General features: G+C 39.9%; 1 protein-coding gene across 3 annotated transcripts in view; it reads right to left on the bottom strand.

The window, feature by feature from the left end:
* CPNE4 (copine 4) overlaps window positions 1-23,548 on the bottom strand; it is a 315,514-nt gene that overhangs the window by 44,413 nt on the left and 247,553 nt on the right. For 2 of the 3 annotated variants that reach the window (XM_005242246.4, XM_055806292.1), the window contains exons 8-10: window positions 13,545-13,643; window positions 4,158-4,244; window positions 3,497-3,556 (exon numbers count right to left, since the gene is read on the bottom strand). In XM_005242246.4, the coding sequence (XP_005242303.1) occupies window positions 3,497-3,556; window positions 4,158-4,244; window positions 13,545-13,643 (246 nt within the window). The remainder of the gene's footprint in view (window positions 1-3,496; window positions 3,557-4,157; window positions 4,245-13,544; window positions 13,644-23,548) is intronic. The other variant, XM_055806291.1, reaches the window with a different exon arrangement.

Below are 23,548 nucleotides of genomic sequence, written 5' to 3' on the forward strand. Positions count from 1 at the left end.
GGCTTTGCAGGCAGGTGGGGATAACAGAAGAAGAAGCTGGCTAATATTCAAGTATCAGTTCCTCCCAGCTCAAGATCAGTGCATCCCCATGAGTAGGAAAACAAGCAAAGGGAGCAGGAGGCCTGCATGGATGAGCAAGGAGCTTCTGGCAAACCTCAAACAGAAGACAGAAGTTTACAGGATCTGGAAAAAGGGACAGAGAATACAGGGATGTGATCAGAATATGTAAGGAGACAACAAGAAAAGCAAAGGTCTGTTTAGAATTAAATCTGTCAAGAGAGGTCAAGAACAAGAATAGCTTCTTCCAGTACATCAGCAGAAAAAGGATGACTAGGGAAAATATGGGCCCACTGCTGAATGAGGTGGGTGCCCTGGAGATGAAGGATACAGAGAAAGAGTTACTGAATGCCTTCTTTGTTTCAGTCTTCACTGCCAAGGCTGGTCCTCAGGTTTCCTAGACCCTGGAGGCAGGGGAGGAAGTCTGGAGAAAGGAAGATTTTCCCTTGGGCAAGGAGGATCATGTTAGGGATCACTTAAGCAAACCTGACACCCACAAATCCATGGACCCTGATGGGATGCACTCCCGAGTGCTGAGGGAGCTGGCAGATGTTATTGCCAAGCCATTCTCCATCATCTTCGAAAGGTCATGGAGAACGGGAGAGGTGCCTGAAGACAGGAGGAAAGCCAATGTCACTCCAATCTTCAAAAAGGGCAAGAAGAAGGACCCAGGAAACTACAGCCCAGTCAGCCTCACCTCCATCCCTGGAAAGGTGATGGAACAGCTCATCTTGGGGGTCATCTTGAAGCACATTGAGGAAAAGAAGGTCATCAGGAACAGTCAACATGGATTCACCAAGGGGGAATCATGTCTGACCAACCTGATAGCCTTCTATGATGGAATGACTGGCTGGATAGATGAAGAGGGAGTGGTAGGTGTTGTCTACCTTGACCTCAGCAAGGCTTTTGACACTGTTTCCCATAACATCCTCATAGGTAAGCTCAGGAAGTGTGGGTTAGACAGTGGATTGAGGACTGGCTGAATGGCAGAGCTCACTGCTCTGCCAGATCAATGGCACAGAGTCCAGCTGGAGGCCTGTAGCTAGTGGTGTTCCCCAGGGGTCAGTACTGGGTCCAGTCTTGTTCAACTTGATTCACCAGTGACCTGGATGAAGGGACAGAGTGTACTCTCAGCAAGTTTGCTGATGATACAGAACTGGGAGGAGCAGCTGACCCAGCAGGAGGCTGCGCTGCCATTCAGTGAGACCTGGGCAGGCTGGAGAGCTGGGCGGGGAGAAACCTCATGGAGTTCAACAAAGGCCAGTGTAGGGTCCTGCACCTGGGGAGGGACAACCCCACACACCAGGACAGGCTCGGGCTGACCTGCTGGAAGGCAGCTCTGCGGAGAAGGACCTGGGAATGCTGGTGGATGGCAAGTTGCCCATGGGCAGCAGTGGCCAAGAAGGCCAGTGGGATCCTGGGCTGCATCAGGAGCACGGCCAGCAGGTCGAGGGAGGGGATCCTCCCCCTCTGCCCTGGTGAGGCACATCTGGGGTGCTGTGTCCAGTGCTCGGCTCCCCAGTTCAAGAGAGACAGGGAACTACTGGAGAGGGTCCAGTGGAGGGCTACAAAGAGGATGAGGGGACTGGAGCATCTCCCCAGTGAGGAAAGGCTGAGAGAGCTGGGCCTGTTTAGCTTGGAGAAGAGAAGATGGAGGGGGGGATCTTACTGATGCATACAAATATCTTAAGGGTGAGTGTCAAGAGGACGGGGCCGGGTTCTTTTCAGTGCTGCCCAGCGACAGCACAAGGGCCAATGGGCACAAACTGCAACACAGGAAGTTCCATCTGAATGTGAGGGAAAACTTCTTTACCTTGAGGGTAACAGAGCCCTGGCACAGGCTGCCCAGAAAAGTTTTGGAGTCTCCTCTGGAGGCATTCAAAACCTGCCTGGATGCGACTCTGTGCAACCTGCTGTAGGTGAACCTGCTTTAGCAGGGGGTTGGACTAGATGATCTCCAGAGGCCTCTTTCAAACCTGACTATTCTGTGATTTTTTGAGAAGGTGGAGAACTAATCACACAGGACACTTTGCTTGAGACAAGACAACTATAAAGATTTTTGTCCACTGTAGTAGGTATTTCCTTCAAAACCAGAAAGAGGGTCCTCAGTTCTGGGTGTTACCCAATGAGTTTACGAGGTGTACTGGCCAAGTGCATGTTTTACATTTCAAAAAGCTGATTTGTACACAAGAAGATAATCCACTACTGTCCATAGCTGCTGCTGTTGCTGAAACTTTCTGTTGGGGCAAAAAAAAGTATTTCTTTTTATTGTTAAATCTTTTTTCGAAAATGAAGGCTTGTCTGGAAAAAGTGAAATGGAACATTTCAGTAGCATCCAATGTCTGATACTTGATACTTGGGAGCAGAAACAGGGCAGGGTGCAACAGGAAAAGGAAAGATCTCCAGAAGAAGAATATTACCTTGGAGCACTAGATTTTACCCCTGTAACTGGCATGAAATTAGAGGTCACATAAAACAGACTGTAACTGAGCCAAAGTCTGTATTCCTGTGCTGTGGGAAACACTGATATATTATTTTATTTTAGTTTTATTTTATTTGCCAGATTCAAAATACCAAAAAAAAAAAGAAAAATCAAAACAACACAACATTGAATGTTTCTACAAATGATTATTTGGAAATGCAAAACATTGTATTTCTGTTTATGGAGAGCTCTGAAAATAATTTTATCCCCTATTCCTTGAATTAAATAGCTTCTGAATTCACTCTAAATTACAACTGTGTTCCCCCTGTAGTGCCATTGTACTGTTGGTAGCTATGGATAAGGTATGAAACATCAGTATTTACCCTAGCATTTACTCCAGACAAGCAGAGAGGGGTCCCTGGCTGGACTACCTTTCTTTCTTCTGCCAGTGACTTTCTGTATGGTGCTATGAGATGGGTAAAAACTTGCTTTAATGAAGGACTCATTCTGGAAAGGAAGACTGGCCGATAGGACTGATGAACAGGACATCTAAAATTTAAGTAGCTAAAGGTAGGTGAGATGAAATCCCTCCCTGTAATACAGCCCCAGCAAGGGAATTTATTCGAAATTCTTGTGAACAAACTGAGGCTCAAAAGCCAACGGCCAGTCAGCACTGTCACAGGGGCTAATTCAGCTCCCCAGCTTTTGGGACAGGGTGTAGCTTAGATGGAATTGATGGGACTACACCAGCTTAGCTTCTGACCCCTGTATGAAGTTGTCTTTACTTTTTGCAATGTGATTGTCATTGCTGCAAAACATAAAAGTAAATTAGCATGTGCAAGAAAATTCTTACTGCATTAGCATAGTTTTATTTTCTAGCCTTAATACATTTTGCAAGAAGACCTTAATAATTCATCAAGGAATGGCATATAAGAATAATTTCTCTGTGACAGTAATGATTTAGTATCTAAGGGGATTCCCTTTCTTTAAAGTAAGTTAGAGAAGTAAGACACTTACTGTAAACTGTATTTGGCAGCCTCCCATGATATAATCTAAGAAAGAATGCATCTTGTGGATCTGCAGACAAGAAAGTAAGACATTCAGCTTAGCTTTGTACTGCTAAAACATCAGAGAACTGCCTGGAAAAAGTAAATTGAAAGAAGGGGAGGAACCAAATGAAAATAAGGTAAATTAAGAAAGCATTAAATATAGTTTGAGACCGAAACAAAAATGTAAACAGAGAAAATATCGAAATTCTAAAACCATAGAAAGGAAAATTCACATCAAAAGTAGAATTAAGCTCTGCTACTTCTCAGTGGGAAGTCAGTGGAAATTTTGCTATTGATTTAGGAGGAACAAGAGCAATTTTGTAGAAATGATGGAAAGATTAGAAGGGAAACACACAAAAGGCCAATTGGAAAGCCTGTAGGTATGAGTTTAGTGCTGCCTACTCCATTGCACAACAGCAGGGGTCAGGCAAGAGAAATGAAGGAGCAGAGCTGGGGACAGTTAGCTCACTTTTGGGATTCAAGTCCTTGTCCTTACTTTTTGTAGTGAACCAGTTTCCATTGCTATTCTACTGGCAGTTCCACTTTGTTGTCTATATTTCCAAACAACATTAAAAAATATTGCTGAGAGCTTAGTAAAGTAACAGCCAGAAAGCAAAATACTTATTTACCTTGCACTGGTTAAGGATGACAATGCCTGAGTTCTTGTAATTCTTCTTCTTTGCCTTGTACTTGGGGTTAATGCATTCCCATTGTACCTGTGAAAAACAGCAGTCACTGCTTGAAGGAAAAATTATGTACAAATTGAATAATAAACAAAAATGGCACTGTCTGATTTCCATAGTTGACTAAATCCTACCAAATAATGCTGCACACAGAAGAAAAAATGAAAACAAATAACTACACAGAGAATTATCTTAAAAGAAAAGTTCCAGGGCAAATATTTGTCTTTGAACGTACATGTGTGGACACAGCACTAAGAGAGATACCCAGAATCATGTGTCATCATCTTCCAGTCTTGTAGGTTCAGGTGTTACATAAGCAAGATTGAGGATGTTTTGAGATATTTAAGAGGAGAAAAAAAGAAGGAACTTAATACAAATGACTTGGGGGAAGCAATCTGATGCATCGTGTTAACTACAAAACCGTCTACACAGTAACACTAGTGTTTAGTTTTAAACTGATGATTGGAGAAATTCTGATGAGAGATCATCTCGCTCTCTCTTGAAAGAGAGCAACAGTTTCTCCTTTAAGTCCAACAGTAGAATAAAAAGCCAAGAAAATCACTAAAAACTGCACGAAGCTGCAGTTAACTAATCACTGATATATTTGAAAATTATCCCTAGAGAAGATACTAAAACCTTTTCTTTGGAAAATGTTCTGATTGGTTTTATTTACAAATAGTCATTTTTACAGCAAAACTGTCCTACCTTGTTACTGAAATATGTTGTCTTGTTCCCATCATAACATCTCCCAGAGCCTTACTGACTTCCACTTCAACCATTCTGCCCTCCTCTGGTTTCAGGCAGATTGGTAAGGCCAACCTTTCAGACCCTGACTGCTGATGTCTAAAATATTATACGTGCCTCTTACTGCAGGAGTAAAATGTACGTTTGTTTGTACATGTAAGTATCTACTAGTATTTGTAAATCCAGAGTTGTATCTGTAATGTGCTATTAAATACCATTAAGAACATTACTATTTTCTTTGAGAGAGGTGTTTTCAAGTGCTGGGAGAAAACATGTGACACTGAGTAACATAATGAATATATCTCCAAAGGGAACCATGATGGCCTATTATCTAAAAATCCCTATTATGACATTTTAAAATGAAACATATCTGTCTTAAGTGTTACAATACTTTGTCTGTAGTGAAGACATTCATATAGAATCTGAGCAAAGTGTTTGAGCACATAAAACTGTTTTTTACCTTATGAACAGCCCAGTGATTTAATCAAGCTTCAAACAACTGCCTAACAGCAATTATTTGGATGCCTCTGAAGTATTTCAAGCTTAGGGTTTTTTTCAAATGTCAAAAAAGGGAAGCCAAAACATATGGCTTTGGAGCAATATGAGACCTTTTCTGCATAGGGGAGAAGTATTTTCATGACTGTTATTGGAGACAGGTGTCTGAGTGAAGAATGGGAAAAGACAAAAAATATTCCAACTGGAGGAAGCACATCTGCTTGCTCTCCCAGTTAGCCTACAGCTCAATTATTTGTCTTGTGAAATGAATTTTCCAACTGAGAAGACAGGCAGACACAGGCCCACATGTTCAGGGGAAATCCTCCATACGCATTTTTCCTCTACTCAAGAAGCAGTCAGGCTTAAGAAATAACAGCCCCTCTCTCTCCAAGAAAAAAGTGCCTTGCGTGACACAATGCCAGAGTGCAATAAGCTCATATTTGGGAAAGCAATCTGACAGCAAGGTAAAAGCACTGCCCACTCACGTCTTGATATGTTGCTGTCTGGCAAAATGGTTTAGCATACAGTTCTCTCCAAACTTGTTGGAAGCATTCCTACAGAGAAATTGTGCTGACTGTATATTATAAAGAAATTGTTATATATTGAATAGAGAGAAAAAATGATTCAGAATTTGTGTTCCTTCTTTTGACACTGAACTACACTGGGGAGACCTCATTGCTTTCCCCTGAATGCCCAAGGTGCACTTCCTTAATTTTATCATCCTCCAGTATGAACACTTTTCAATGTGCATGTTTAAACAAGGCCTGACCTATATCAGCCCCTACATTATGCACATAATTCTTCTCCTTGGGTAAGGGATTATTAAAGCCTGATAAACCTTATGTTCATGTAATTGTTTTCTGGAAGATGTTTGCACTATATAAGGACCAAAGCACCATAAAACACTACTTCAGGGGAGAAAAACCTGTGCCTGTGGCCAGCCTCTCAGCTTCTCTGTGCTAACTGTAGAATGTAACTAGGAATGTTCACCTACTTTTGTAATGCATTTTGAGATATATGGATAACAATTCTCAGCAGCTATCTAAAGCTCATTAAAATATTCCATGTGTAAGTCACTAACATGTCATTGGCTGATGTGGATAGTAAAGCAAAAGAAAGACTAGCAAATTCCTAGAAAGTAGGAAAACAGAAAGAAATCATAGTAATTTTGTACCTGCTAAATCTGTTGATGTGATAGTATAAAGAATGGAAGGGAACAGGAGAGGAGAGGAGGGAGAAGATATTTCCCCATTCATAGCCTTAAAAAAACAGTAAGACTGTTTTACATGAAACTCTCAATCTTCACTTACCCACCAAGATACAGTTCTGACTTTGGCAATTTCCACAGTTTGAGCTGGAGATGTGACAAGCATCATTTGAAGGAAATTCCATATACAGGCCTTGTCATATTACCAGCTCTCCTAAAGTGAACAGAGTTCAGAACACAGCTCTAAGCAGGTAAGTAATAATGAGAAACAATTTTCAAATATTTTGCTTGCACTGTGAGGCCAACCTCAATTTTCAGTCTGTTCCTACTTTCCCAGTATTGATTTGGTATCTGACATTGTTTTTTATTGATTCATTTTTGTCTCTTAAATTAACTTTTCAGTTGAGAGGAAACTAAGGCAAAAGCCTGCAATCTGACACTAATGGTAACCATCATGAAGTTTGGATTCATCATTCCTGGAAGTCACTTAGCATTTCCTCCAAATGCCTGGCACCTCTGAAATAATGCAGGCTCTTTTCCTGTCAAACAACACAGTGAATCTGAAACAGAAAGCAACCTGGTTTTAACTAACTCCTGTTATTTTAATATAAGTACTGTTGCAAATGTTGGTAATGAACTGCCAGACCATACTGCTTTGGTGTTTCTGTTATACCCTGAAATTTAAACCACTGTGTGGAGAATTTCTGAATGTAAAGCTAACTCCATCCAGCTATCCTTCAGAGAAAGTCAGCAAACTAATGTTGACACTTGGAAGGTCCTAATGCTCTCATTACTGTAATGAGAAGACACAGGTCCCTCAGTGGGAGATGTTACTCTCTGCAGTGAAAGGTGCCGCCTTCCCAAACATCCCTACCCCTTCTCTTACCAAACCTTCAGAAGAGAAGAGCAAACAATGTGACCACCCACGCCACACACCAGCAAAAGGAAGTGGAGGTGACTAAATGCAGGCAACTGTTGTACAACCAAAATTTTGACAGTATGTGGCTACCAATAGCACAAGTTATTCAGAGAAAGAAACGAAGGTGTCAAGAGTTTCATGTACTGTAAGGCAAGAGAAATCATCATATACAGCAGTCACTTTCTCTGGGATACCATGCTTGCACACTGGGACATTGGGTAGCCCTGCCAGGAAAGGGCTAGAGAGCTACTGCAAAGCTTGGGTTATCATTAGCATGTTCTCTTGCCTCCCCTGCTTTTTTTTCTCTCTTGTTCCTTCATGTACAGCTACTGCAACAAATTGCACAGCTTGTAAATAGGCATCACAGTCTAATGTACAAGGCGAAACCCCCTCATCAACAGCAGGCAGCGTCATATCCTGCATTATCTCTTTCTGACACCTCAAGAAAAGCAAGTCACTTTTAAGCAAACTGCAATAGGCATCACGGTCTAATGGACAAGGTGAAAAACCCCCATCGACAGCAGGCAGTGTTATATCCTGCATTATCCTTTTCTGACACCTCAAGAAAGGCAAGTCACTTTTAAGCAAACTGCAAGTCCTCCTGCCTGAAAGGATAGTTTATTCCTGCCGTCCCTTTAGGCAAGAGGACAGTATGGGTTGTTGCTTTTTTTTTTTTCCTTCTGTCCCAGAAATACATTCACCATGGGAGAAGAGCTGCTTTTAATCACTATTAGAAGTTTCTTCTGGAAATTTGCACCTAGGGCATGCCATGAGAATCCAAGCATTTCTTGTTTCCTCAGCCAAGGCCCCAGCCTCACCCACGCTCCTGAGGTGGCACCACTGGTTGATGGGATCGCATGGATATGGCAGGCGCCTGACATGGCTGCACCCTCCTCCGAGGCCTCTGCTGCCCTCTCTGGGGCCTGCAGCAGCTGCTGAGGTTGCAGACAGTCCTGGATGAACTTGACTGTCTCCTGATAAAACTAGGTATGGAAATGTCCACTGGTGTCAATAAACTCCTTGGCCCACTACCAAAGGCTTTTAAAGGTCCATGCACATTCACCTGACACAAAGGCCCTGAGCGAAGGCCACAGTCAGATATCTGGGCAAACAGGTGAACCTGACCCAGATCCCCGCAGGACCCCATGCAATCCTGTTCACCTCAGCAGCCTTCCTCAGCCCCTGATAACACACTGAACTTGTGGGAATGCCAGTGGAGATTGGAAGTGCAGCAGGGTTTCTTCCTCCCCTTTCCGTGTGTGCATGTGTGTATACACACATGTCCATTTTTATGTAATATAGGAACAGATTTTTCTCTTATGTAACTCCCATGCTGCATTGGGATCCAGGTGGTTTATGTTTCTGTGACTTCCCCCCCCCTCCCCCAATCCTTCTGGCTTTATTGCCTCCATTAAAAAAAAAAAAAAAGTGACTTTTTTCTCATTAGCAGAGGATTTCTCCTTTCAACTATGAAAAGCTTTAACAGTCTTTAAATTTTTATCAAGCTTTTCTAGTCTTGTATTAGAATGTTTGATAGATTAATATTAGAACACCTTATGAAATTGCCACTGTACACACATATTAAAAATGTATATTATGCATATATTTGGAACAAATCTTAAGCATACAATAAACTCCAAGTATTTACCAGTATTTCACTAAAAATATAACTGTCACAAAGAGGGATGCACTTGTTCTTACTTTGTTTTCTTGTGTCAAGACTAAGGTGAAGGAGTAAAATGATGAATTTTGGAATGGTGGAAAATGTTAAATAGAAGGTTTAGAAATGCCTGCTTCAGATGTGCATTTGAACAACAGCATATTTTTGTACTGTTTTTTGTTGGTGGTCAGTATGAAAACAGGCTAGGTGTCAGAATGTAACGGTCTGTGAAAACAAGGTAATTATTACAGAACAGAAACACACAACAAGCTATTATCCTGAGGTCGTTCATGATTAGGAAGTCTTCTTAAACAGTGTGAATTAATTTCATCTGTACCACCAACCAAAGACCAACAAACATTCCCATAATTCAGTCCTTTCAGTCATGGAGAAGCAACTGTCACTCTAAAGAAGTCATAATTCAAGACCTGTGAGTATCGACCAAGACCTGCCACGTTTAGAAAAGGAATTCATAAACTACTCATGCCACTTCTGATAAAAACAAGTCATCAGTCCTTCAGATAGGGAATCTGCTCTCCTTCCTTCACACAGTACTGGTACAACCACCAGCAAGCTGCCAGTGCTAGATTCACAATATTTATCTAAATGATGCCTGGTCTCAGACACAAATTCTCAAAAAATCTCACAGTGGAGGCAAGCCAGCAAGCCAACCATAAAATTACCAGATCCAACCATAAAATTACCAGATCAGAGGCTGACACTCAAAACTTGGGGTAATCAGTACGCAGCCCAGGGATGGAATTGAAACAGTCTTAAGAGCACCGCCACCTCCTGTAAGTAAGCAGGTGACACATACATATTCTGATCACCTCAAGTGGTTCTGTAGTGGTTGACAGATGGGCTACAAGATACTTCTATCATGTAGCTAAGAATGGAGCTTGAAGAATGGGTCAGAATACTCTGTGTTTTCTGGAGGACAAAATATGTACAATTAAAAGGCAACTTCAAGATCCTTGTCAAATGCTCCATAGATGAGGTGAACTGATGAAATGGTGAGAAGTACTAGCAGTTCACAGATAACACACAGTTCTTCCTGCTCCCCAGCACAAACTGTGTTACTCCCACTCTCACTGCTTAATGCACTTATGACAACTTGTGAAGCTGATACAAACTAATACAGACATTGCTGATGAGCAGAGAGAGAGAGCTGTGCCATTGGTGTAGCCTTCATTAACACCGCACAGATTTGCAGCTGGAGCTTAAGGAGAGTTCCTGGATCCCCTGTCAATGATAAATATTCCCTCCTGTTCTGTGCAGTTGCCTGGGAGAGTGAAAAACCCTGGCTGACAATCACTCGGGTGTTTTGATTATCTTTTGATTACCTTTTGACAGATCTATAGCAATGTCCATGAAGTCTACTGCACAAAAGAAAATATAACCAGAATAAGATCCTTCATAGTATCTCCTTAGCAACTCAAACAGGGATGTCAGACCTGAGTTCTGCTCTTTACACTGGTTTCCACAGCATCTGAGATGAAATTCCAAGTTTTGGTCCTCATCTTCAACACTCACTGTTGCGATGCTATGTGAAAGAATGCTTAATACCATGGGCTGGTGGATGTAGCTGGCAGTTTTATTCCTCTGACTGAAAGAAGTACTACATGGAAAACAACATTTTCCGGTCTGAGGTTATGAAGGAATCTCTTCTAGGAACAAAGGACTGCATCTAACCTCCTTATCACCTCACCCACGTGTAATTACATTTCTCTGATGTGGCCTTCCTTATTAGAAATACCTAGCAACACATCCACTTGAAGGCAGAACACCTCCCTCTTCCTTTATCATTCCCTTAAGGTTTACTAAACCCCCTTTATTCAAAGTAAACACTCTGTTGCACATGGTTTTTCTTTGGGAAGAATAAAACTAAGGAAAAAACCTGACAAATGCTTATCACATTACTTAATGTTGCACAAAGGATGTTGAGATAAACTATGCACTAAGATGTATTTATGGGGTCCACAGCTAATGGCATATATTGCCTTTAGAAGCAACAGTTATTCCTGGTGAATCAATAAAAGGAGATAGGAGGAAGGGAGGGAGGGAGGGAGAGAATAGAGAAAAAGGAGAGAGGATGAGGGAGGGAGAGGCAGAGGGAGAGATAAAGAGAGAAAGGGAAAGGGAAAATGCTCTCTGGGCTCCAGCCAAGTAATAAGTGACATGGTCTCCCACACAAGCAACCTCTCCTGTACAACATGTGATTACAACACTTTTTCCATAATAGCTATATCATTTTCACTAGGATCTGCTCAAACTTCCTATTGTTTGCACTTACCTATCATGCTATTAGCGCTCACTGAAGCCTGCTTTCATCAGATGCAACAGCCATCTAGCATGTGCATGCATATTTTTTGAGCAATATTTATTAGCCACTTAAATGACAATTACCTACTATCTTACCGACTAAATCTTGTTTTCCTCTAACTAGACTACAAATCAAGGATTACAAAAGAGGGGGGAGAAGTACGAATTCTCACATTGGTGGCGATTATGTCCTATGAGAATGGCTATAACAACATCATTGGGTTTCGCAGGTGCAAGCCCACAGAATAACTGCACAGTAACAGAATGAGAGCAACAAGAAAGAAATAATGCCATTATGCCTTAGGCATGTGGAGGAGAAAAAACTGCACTTTTGTAGTGAAAAGCAGATTGCAACATTACAGGTAAAAGGCAGCCAGTGGAATGCCAAATGGTAGGCCCTTAGCAAGACAAAGGTTCAGACACTTAAAGCATTGCACAACATGAAAACATTCCTGGATGGCACTCTGATACTGCTGTGTCAACTGAGAACAAGAATTGACAAATGGCTGCACTAACTTCTTGTGCCTCTGAAAGAGTAATCATCCTTTTTGCTAGCTGATGATGAAAAGAGTGGACTGTTTCTCCATCATAATAAAGAATATATATTCTTCACAGCCATTCCTGGCACTCTGGACTGCAAATCTCGTCTTGGCCAACAAGCTGTCTGTTCGGGAAGGACTGCAATGCTCTTTTGAAGGCATTTACATTGGAAATACACACCCTTTACCACTCTCACACAGTCCCTTTCCCAGCTGCAGGTATTTGTATGCAAAATTGGAGTGTTGTCACATCACTGGCCTTGTTAATGTTATTCACACTGGAATCTCTTTACCTCTTTAGGTATATTTACTAAAATTTTTAGTTCAAAATTTTCAGTTTTTTAAATTGAGTTTGGTTTAAGTTTTCATCCTCCGACTCAATTTCAGAGAACAAAACTGGGTTTCATTTACACTCAGGTTCTGTTCAGAAGTTATTCGTAATGGATTAATATATGACTGATATATATCAACAGTATTTTACGCACATGAGCAACATTTGCTAAACTCTAGGTTGTTCTAATTCTAAGAACATGAATAGAAAATATCTAGAAGACTCATAAAAACTACTTGACCTATGGAATAGCCTAACTGCTTGCCATTTATTAAACTTCTGTTGACTCTTTGATAGCTTTCTATTAACACACTATAAACAAAACCTTAATATAAAGCCCAAATAAAGCTTATTAGGCATTTGTGTTTGGTTTTGAGATCACATGAAGCAGTGAACACAAATTCTCAGCAGATTAGAAAGTCAACATTTTTAACTCCCTCTCAGAGAATTTATCAAAATTAACACCTTCAGGAGTAAGTAATAAGAGGAAATGACAATTTCTGGAATTAGATATGTTAAATTATTTATCATATTCAATAATTACCATCAACTTCAATTTGAAGGGATCAGGCTGACATAAGTGAAATTATTAATAAACTAACAATTTAATTTTCCCTTAGGATTGTAATTCATGAGATATTTAGGAAATTGATTACTTTCATCATGATGGGTTCAAGTGAGAGCTGGCAGCAATGAATGCAGCACATGAGAAAGAGAGAAAGACAGAATGACCCTCACTCATTAGAGGCCTTTAGGTCAGTAGGGCAATGCTTCGAGTACCCAGACTGTGCATCTGCTTTGCCATAACAGCACAGCAACTCACAGAAAACGTGTGCTTGGGCTCAAAGGATATAAATCTTAGCAGAAAGAAATGCCTGCAGAATGTGAACTAGAAAAAGACCCTAAGTATTTCAGGCATGGAAATACGGGAAAGGCTGCTTTTTACATTTTCAGATTACCATGCTCAGATAACAGTAAAACTTAAAGGAGAGATCAACACAGCAACTAACTTCTGAGACGATGAGGCAATATCACTTGCTTTATTACAGTATTGTCTGAGGGACACTGCTCTACAAAGCTTACATATTGAGACTGCTTGGGTGGTTTCCAACTTACCTGTCTTCCTTCCATAGCTCCTCGCATTTCCTTGAATGTCGAGCTAAATTCTCCAATGAAGTCATGCTTTCCATTCGAATCCCAGTCCCAAACTATGCACTGGGTAGACAAAGGGGAGAAGAACAAAAGAGCACATTTTTCTTTAGCTAGAGAACAGGTTTTATTGAAAAATACTACAGGAGAAATTATAATACGCATTGCGTGGAGTGTTTTACCCAGAAGGAAATCACAAGATATAATAAAATCATATCCTTGTCTGGATCAAAATGTAACGACAAGCAGAATTTCAACGCAGCTTGCTACTGACGAAAGCACATTTATGTATTTTAGAAAGAAATGATTCCTTGACTCCATCTTTTTGCTAGGTGTAAAAACACAGGATTGTGTGTATTAGCATGTTCATGGTCAAATGGTGTCCTGAATTAAGGGTAACTTACCTCATTGAAGTGCTTTACAAATATAAATCAGTATTCATAAGACTAGTTGTTGTGGGCAAAAATTACCATTATCATTTTTACAGGCAGTGAAGGTGAACCAATAGTTATAATTATTTGCAATGGCTTTGAATTTATAGATGTCAGTGTTTGGTGCCCCTAGCTTGGCTTTTTTTCCAGTGTTGCTCAACAGTGAATATTCAAGCCAAACCCTGCCAGTAAAAATTCCTAAATTCATGCATAAACATGAATATGTTAATGAGTTTGAGCCGTGAGAATTTTATTTTACAGATATTGCTAAATACAATTCAGCTAGCCAAGACTGAAGCACATAGCAATAGCTACATGCTTTGCTAAACATTAATTTTAAAACTGGCCTAAAGACAACAAAGGGGCTTACAACTTTAAAGAACAAAATCCTGAATTCAGCCTCATTGGTCTCGCTAGATAAAAGCTCGCATACATTGACAGATTCAGGAGGCCTTTACTGAAAATGTCCTGCTACAAAGTATCTTTTCTTACTATTTTTTTTAAAGCAGTAATGCCTCAAAGCCCTCTGCACTGTCACAGGAGGAGTGTACTGCCATTTGGCTATCAGATGACTTTGAGGGGAACTTCGACTTCCTACTGAGGGCCAGAGGCCTCTAGGTCTGCGCATGGGTGTAAGGTGAGGACGGAACTGGTGGAAGTAGTTGAGGAGTTCCCTACTGAGAAAGGCAGGAATGAAACATAACTGGGGGTGGCAGGGCTGCAATAGTGGGGTACCAGGCTTAACAACAGTGGGTTTTATCAGGCCACTTTGTCTCAATGAGGCTCAGTGCTTTTAACCCAGCACTGGTGGTCAGAAAACACAAGAAGAAGCACCTCAGAGAGTCCTCAAGCCATTTGAAGGTTGCTTGGTCCCAAGGGGCACTTTGAGTTCACCCAAAGGGGAACTGAAATTATTGGATCTCAGGTGGATCTTGAGTGTTAAATATTTCCAGGAAAACATTTAATTGAAACAGACTTCCATGTCCACCAGCTATGCTTTCTAACCAGCCTGAATAATCCAGTCAAAGCCAGTATGTGAGCACTGTAGCCAATCCCTTTTCACCACCAAACTAGTGGTTTGTAAATTCACTTTGAGGATAGAGGGAAGAACTCTATAGAAAGCTTGAGGTATGGGCAAAATGACTGAATTCTTTGAGTGAGAGCAAGAAAACAAACAAAGTTTCAGGAGAAAGACTGTCTAAAACAATTTAATTCACTACATTCGGGGTCTCTCACAAAGTTAGCCTTAATGGATGTTTATCACCTAACATCCTCTCACCACAGCCATAAATTAATAAATAGCATCTTCCACACAAATGTTTGTCCATGTGAGGTCCACGGACTTGAAGCACAGGTAGGTCTACATCTAAGCCAGCTACCTGAATTTATTATGCTGTTAAGTGCCCAGGCACCTTATTTGCCTTTGTAGAAGCAACACAGGTGGTGATCTTACTAAACTCATACCCAGAGCTCCTCCAGGCAGTATACCATCACTGATGTTATCATTTAGATTCCTTCTTTTTTAATAATTAGTCTAACTTTCTTTTGAACTTTCAACATTGTTTCACTTAGCCCCAGGAAGAGATTTGGTTTGAAGCAAGGGAAATTTCTTTGATCCCTATAGTAGACGTCCAGTAGCGGTACAAAGGACTGCCTATAGGGAAAGAGTACAAGTATACCTGTTATTGCTACTGACATGAATCAGTTGAAAGAGCTCCTGGTCAGGCAAAGACCTGGTTCTTGAGCCTTGTTACCTTTCCATCCTATCATCTGCAATTTTACCATTTTTGTTTCATAGAGCTTGAAAGAGCTTCATTTTCTTTTCCTGAGAAATTTATTGTTGATATAAATTCATCAATTTTTATTGAAATTACTTTCTAAATATTTAATGAAAAATAGATTTCATGGATGAAGCATGATTTAAAATTTTTTTGTTTTCTGTAATGATTGTGAAAATAAGATTTAAGATCCTAAAATGTTAAGTAAAAAGATTTGTCAAAATTTCATAGTAAAATTGATATGAATGTGCAAAAAGTATAGTTTTAGTAATGTTGGCAACTTTTCCAAAGATGTTTTTGAAAAAATGGCTATTTCAAAAAGAAAAAACAACAACCCTTATTGTGAAATTTTCCAACCAGATTTACTTTCCAGGTTCTATCTTTAAACTCTATTGGAGCATAAATACAAGAACAGACCCAAGGTTATCAGAGACTTCCATGAAAAAGTACTTTGAAAAAATTCTGTTTGGATGCTTGCTCTTATGAGGAAGGAAAAGCTCAGAGTGCTGATTTGTGGTTAGAATTTTAACCGGAGATGAGCAAAGTTAAATTAGATTTAAAACGTCCACCCAACAGGGATCCTGTGGATAACTGACTAGCTGAAAAGGGTCACATAGACATAGTCCAGCTGGCTGGACAAAAATGCACATCGCTCTCAGCTTATCTGAAGTAAAGCAAAATACACTGTCTTTGGCTGTCCTTGTTACACAATAACAGGAAGATTTTGGTGGGAAAAGAATGTTGCAGGTGGGAACAGAAAACTACAGAAGAGAAACTAGGGGTGGGCTTGGTATTTAGGCAACTAACCAATAATGAGCTTAACTTTTGTAATATGTATGGAGCTAATTATAAGAAGGCATAAAAGGTGACTGCAAGAGACAATAAACGAAGTCTGCTGATCACTCATATTGAGTGACTGTGTCTTCCCTCCGTCGCGACAGGATCCAACTGCTTTTTCAGTCAAGCTAGAGGTTTTCTAACTTTAGCTTTCAGAAAGTCAGATGGTACTTTAATCTTCATATTGGCTTCATGGAAAAGACAAACAATTACAGTATTATCTCAATGCCATTTGCACAATTAGAGCTAAGGGAGAAGCGTGGTCCCTATAAGTACATCCATTACAACTTCTTTTTCTTTTCAGAGTTTCACATCTGGCCATAGAAACGTATTGTTATTCTCAACAACAAAAACATGTTGTACACAGTAATGATTCTGCATTTGAACTGTATGTGAAAAGTATTTCTGAAACATATAAATACTAGACCTCAGAATTTTTATAAAAACTCAGTCAGACAGATAAAATAAGCAGGGAAAGACCTTTACAAATAATCCAGAATCAGGTAAAGAATAGAGGTGAGAACCAAAGAATTATTCCCCTATGATATACTTTACAGTTGTTTGGGGTTTGTTCCCTTTTTTTTTTTTTTTTTAAGAAGGCCCTATGTGCTTTTCAAATCAAATCCTCCACAAAACATTCTTTATCTTTAGGCAAACCTTAATATGCTCTTTGGGTGTGTACTTTTACAGGTTGCTTAAGCAGAAGATTAACAGTATACCTGTTTTACATATATATACACACACACACTCTCTCTCTCTCTCTCTATATATATATATAGTACTATATACTACACTGTATTAAAAGTCTCATTAAGAAGGCTTTCCATATGTTTAATTTTAAACATCGGTAAATCAGTGTTCAGATAACTGGTGAAAGAATTCAGTCTCCTACCTATTGGTTACAGGCTCAAATGCAGGGAATAAAAACATCTGTCCAATGCTGCATGGTGTTGAAATAGCACTGACTGGAGTGATGGAGAACATCTTCCACCCTTGCATGGTGCTTCTTCCCTCCCGAAAATACCTGCTGACTGCAGGTAGAGGGAACACTGCTTCAGGCCCTCTCAAGGCAAGGCGCTGTGCCTTACAGAGCTAACCAGTAGACTCAGTTAAGAGGACATCAGAGGATCACTTCTGGGTATCCACATCTTCATTCCTTCAGCTTTTTTTGTAAATAGCTCAAAAGGAAAGATTTCCTTTCAGGCTGAAATTGAACTTTTCACTGGAGAAAGGAGGGAGAAAGGTAGATTTTAAAAAGAAAAAGGTATCTCAGGTTGATGCAGATGGAAAATTTCCCTGATTTTATTTCTGTTCAGCTTTTTCACCAAGTGTAGATTTTAACAACACTCTCACTACAAAGGGAACTTCTGGGCAGCATGCAAGAAAAACTGCACTGGCACTGGAGCTACAACAGCACGGGCTCCTCTGGCTGAATTTCCTAATGCTTCTTGGAAGATGGCAGCCAGATTAATCTTCCTACCTCTGTGTGATCACAAAAACTCACTTGCACAATTTTTGATTTTAATATATATTTCACAAAAGCATTATCTGGACCATCCTCCAGCTCCAGCCAATACTGATAATCCGTGATGTGATGATGCCTAGAAATAAAGAAACCAATTTCTCTATGCAATGTCTCCCACAGAGTGAGGCAGTTTTCCTCTTTGATAATTCAACAGCAAAAAAAGAATTACTACCTCAGATCCAGATCATATGATCCAAACTCAGGTTTTAAAGTTTAATTTATGTGATCTAACTTGAGACAAGAAAGTGGTGTTCCAAATCTCAATATGAAAGTCAGACTATGTTTTCACTGAGCTAAATTCTTGTACAAGTGTCATAAAAAAATTCTTCCCATGCTCACCTAGCTTTAATCACAAGGAAATCTAAGAGAAAGGATTGACTACTGTAAAGTATGCTTTTGTGTGTGGGTGTCTGTAAGTACTGAGATAATTTTCCCTATACACCTTTAGGGAAATGCTTCAAGCTATTTGTCCCCATTAGACTGTCACAATGACAGAATTATTATATACAGCACCTTTGGGCAGGGGTAATGGAGAGACTTGTAACTTAACCTTCCAATTTATGAACCAGCCCAAAACATGCTCCAAAGATTAGTTTCTAAAAGACTGGCAGTGAATCTCATGACTAAATCCTATCTGGAAGCAGCTGACAGCCAGACCATGGAAATGTACTTCTTGAAAATAATCCAATTAAGTTTTTCCCCAGCTGGCCAGACACTGCAGTTCATAGCATGCACAAAGCCAGCAAAAACTAGAAAATTCCCAGTCTTCCCAGGCTGAGTTTCTTCAGCTCTGTGTATACTCAAAGTCCAATTATGAAACGTTAGTATGCCTTGTGCTGGTACTACCTTGCCATCTGGTTGAGGAGGTATAGTGTTAGACAGTCCTCCTGAAAACGTAAGATTCTTCTGTGTGTTGTTACTTCAGTATCTATCCCGATACTCAGTAAGGAGTGGAAGGGATACCTTTCAAGGAAAAGAACTATCTTTGTCCATTAATTGCCTGTAGTGCCTAGCTAGGTGTTGGGGGAACAGAACTGAACAAGAGTGGTTTGAATTCTGAACAGAAACTGTCTTGGATGGATTTTCCTGGCATTTCTGTGAAACAAGGTATCTTGTGGCTAGGCAAGAAGAAGAATGCTTGAATGTAATAAGTAATGGACTTGAATGTAATGAGTTATAGCCTGGTCAGTTATAAAGTTCTTACCTAAGTTCAACTCTAAACTAAAATAACACGACAATAATTTTTAGGTAGAGTTTATGTGACACTTACTTTCTCTCAAATAAATGAAGTCTTGACCCAAATGTCAGTGACCTACTCTAATTCTAGAATCACTTTGAGCTGCAGGTGGTACGAGGTGGCAAAAGGCTACAAACAGAAACTCTTCTTCAGTTCACTCTCTAGGATGAGTGACAACATAAAAAGAAAGAAAGAAAGAAAGAAAAAAAATACTCATAAAAGCCAGAGAAAGTGGAAAAAAAAAAACCTCAGAAAAAATTTACTTGATCATCAAAGTGCTTTTTCTGGAACAGTCTCTCTCTCTCATCAGGGTTATTATTACTTGATAACGAAGTAAACCTCCTACTGTACCTCCCTGAAGTATATGTACCCCACTTGGAATACTTCAAAGAAGGTCTTTTTATAGGAAGGCCTTTATCCACTACCTACCCATTCTCCTAACTTGGGTATGAGAAAAGCTACACAAAACCTTCAGTAAAAAAGCTAGAACACTTCATTTTATCCTGTTTCTGCAGTCATCATGTTCCAAGGCCAAATTCTAAATTAAAGACATCACGACCCTGGGTTACATGCTGGAGAATACCTGTATAGAGATTTGCTCTTTCCTGCTGTATATTAAATTCTTCACTCTGCTGCTTTTTTTTTTTTTTTTTTTTTTCATCCAAGCTGGCCATCACAGTTTTTTTCACTAGTTGCTCTTCTCCAAAAAGTTAAAATAAACTTTTTATGGCTCATTTCAGATTTCCTCTGAAGTTGGGCTCCAGTGAGAACAGAATGAAGCAGCTGAAACGAACCTTTGTTTCTTGCGAGCCTCTCACTAAACTAAAGCTTTTTTCAGAGCACTGTAGATACAATATTTGAATTTTTCCTCTTAGAAAGATTAACTCAATTCTTCAAACTAAACTGCTCAAAACCCCCTGGGCTAATGGGGGGAAAAGAGCTCGAACCCTATACTATTAGGCTATCTGCAGCCCCTGTGAGGCCCATCTGGAAGCAACTTTCAAAATTTTCTTCTTGACTACAAAGCCTCATCCTTTTTGAAAACTAATCTTCGGTTCTGAATGGACCAATACTCATCAATTCACCAGTGCAGCTGAGTTTGCTCCATAAGCATTAGGTGAAATCCTGGCTGCACTGCAGACAATGAGACCTTTCCTATTAAATTCCACAAGTGCCAGGATTTCATCAATACCTTTGTTCCTCCTGTACATGGATGGTGGTAATTGGTATTTTGAAAGTTGACAGGGTTGTATTGGATTCAGATCCTTTGCCCGTTGAAGGAGACTTGAGAAAGACAGTCATTGATAGCTTCTCTTGGTTAATCGTGAGTGATTCAGCATTCCCTTCAACATGCTGCAGTAAGTACAGCACCCAAGACAGTCAAAACACAAAGGGAAATAATCTTCCCGTGGAATCTAAATATATGGGGAGTTTGGTTTTAAAATCATCTGCTTGGGAGAGAAGAGTGGATGGAAGGCGAATTCTTACTTTTCTACAAAAAGTGGCAGGTTCTCTGATTCAAGATCAGAGTGAGTGAGTCATATTTTATTGACAGCTGTGATACGACACCAGCCTAAGCCTATTTCACCTCTTGCTGAATGAAAACAGGGACTGTTTACAGAGCTGTTATCACCAAGGCAGTCTCTCTACATCACCATAAGATACTTGAGCACATCGGTAGTGGCTCAGCAATGACGGGAAGCCTCACAGTTGGATGTTGTCTCTTCTTGACAGGTCACCGCAAGTAAGAACCATCTGGGTCATTCCAAAACCAATTACTTAAAACCATAGCTTGTCGATTACCCTTATTTTTATTACAAGGGTGCCTAGGAGCCTCAAACATAGATCCTTCACCCTGTTCAGTGCTGACAAATGAACCTCAGAGATATTCCTCTGAAACAGAGAAATATGCTGTAAGTTACATAATTGAGGGACAGCTTGTAACTGGATTTTCAATAACTCTGTAGGTTTTGAGGGTGACAACATAAATAAGCTTCTACTTTGCAGTCATAGTTAGGTTTATGCAACAAAATCCTCAGTATATATACCAGAAACTGTGCAGTTACTAATCATGGATATGAATGTGCACTTTGATTTGTGCACTGGCCTAAAATAGAGGTCTGTACAGTTGTAATGCATGCCTATACATTTATTAGAAACTACACTTTCTTTATGTTAAGGGCAAAGAACTCCACATTAATTACATTTCTTCTTTCCTATTTCCTCACCCAAAACACCCCTAGTAGCTTAATAAGCAACACAGAAATGGGACAATTTTTCAGTATCCTGCTTGTGTTCATGAAGACGTAGCTGTCCAGCAAATGAGAGAGCAGGCTGGAGCACTTTTTAAAACAAATATAAAATGGTGACCTTCCATCTCAATCAATGAGATTGGAGTTTTTGAGCCTATGTCTTTGGCCTAATCGCCCATAACATAATGTGCAACTTTTTTTGCATAAGATATGATACACACAAACCCAATAAAAAATAAAAAAAACCATAACAACAGCAAAACCATCTGCAAATACTACCCTAATGCTCCTCTTGTGAGATTATTAATATGTCTCAGGTAGTTTTCTTCATGAGTATCCTTCCTTTTAGTTCACTGACTGTCTTTATGCAAAAGAGCCTGTCTTCCAAAATTTATGTGAGAGGTGATAAACTGGCATACTGACCCAGTAGTGCCTCCTCTCATTACATGTAATGGAGATACCTGCACACCTAAGTAACAAATCCCTGTGTACCAGAAAAGGCACTGCTCATGGGCAGGCCTCCCTGAAGTACCTACTGGAGAAGCTGCAGGCAAAGCAGTGAAATTTGCCATAATTCATGGTAGCATAACAAAAAGCTCTCAGACAGGAGAAGACACAATCCAGTTCCCATTGTCTACTCTCAGTTCCTAAAAATAGCAAAGCTCAGGTCAGCTTTATCTTGCACTCTGAACATCAGGAGATCTTTATCCATCTACCATTGCCTTATATCCCGAGCAGGAAAGGAAGATGATGATACTTGGCAGAAAGAGTACAAAACACTCTTCCCCACCAGAGCAGCATGTCCCCAAACACCACTTATAATAATGAGTGTTTATACAAAGTGACTGTTACTTTCTGTTGTCAACACTGTTCTTTCTGTTGTCAATCAGTGGGGGAGTTAATTACACACATCTCTTGGATATCATTCCAAAAGAATTACTGGACAAAGAGCACTGGGTTTAATGGCCCTGAACCGGTCACTCTGTTCAGTGGATGATACAACAGCATAAACATACGTGGAGGTGAATCTTCAGAATTATGGGCAATTTATAAAACTAAGACTGGCAGAGGTTTCAAACATGGAAAGTTTTTAGTATAAAGTGGACAAGAAAATTAATTAAAAAAAGTGAAGCAATATGACATGTTATTAAACCTATATTCTAAACCACATTTCCTACAGAAAATGAAGCGATGAAATACTTAGATTTCTAGATTAAGTAGAGACCCAATGCATATGCCACTATAACTGAAATGGCTGAAGTAACATAAGAAGTCAAGGTTAAAGGTTAAACCTAAGCTTAATTTAAGGGTAAAGGTCTGAGAATAAAGGTCACAGTACCTTACCTCATATTCACATACTGGATTTTTTAAATCCTTGTGAAACTTATACTGAAAATTTCGCACTTGATGTAGCAGTCGTCACTGGGTGTAAATGGTCTCATTTCTAGGGTTTTTTTGTTGTTCTGAACTTCAGTTAGCATCCTCATGCAGATACACTGTTGCTTGAAGGAGAACCGTCCACATATCTCCTCTTGATTTGTGCACAGATTACATACTTATAACCAAAACCTCCAGCCTTTTTCACCACTGCTTTTAAGTTAGTGTTCTGGCCAGAGTCTTATTTGATCTCTTATTTTGTATTTAGTTTTGAATTAATCTCCTGTATGGACACTGAAAGCATTTCCATGAAGAATCTAAAACCCTGCACTGCCACAGGCTCCGGCAGCAATGTAGTGTTGAAGATTTCCAGTAAGACTTAAATTAAGATCATGACATGGTGTCTGGATCTTTAAAAAAAAATAACACATATCAGCTAAATACAGATATTTTCCTTGGAAGCTTACAAACAAGCTAAAACTGTGAAACATAACACTGCTGACATACTGTATTTTTAATTTAATTTTTCAGATC

This window comes from Falco peregrinus, chromosome 5 (genome assembly GCF_023634155.1).
Source record: "Falco peregrinus isolate bFalPer1 chromosome 5, bFalPer1.pri, whole genome shotgun sequence".
Lineage (NCBI taxonomy): Eukaryota > Metazoa > Chordata > Aves > Falconiformes > Falconidae > Falco > Falco peregrinus.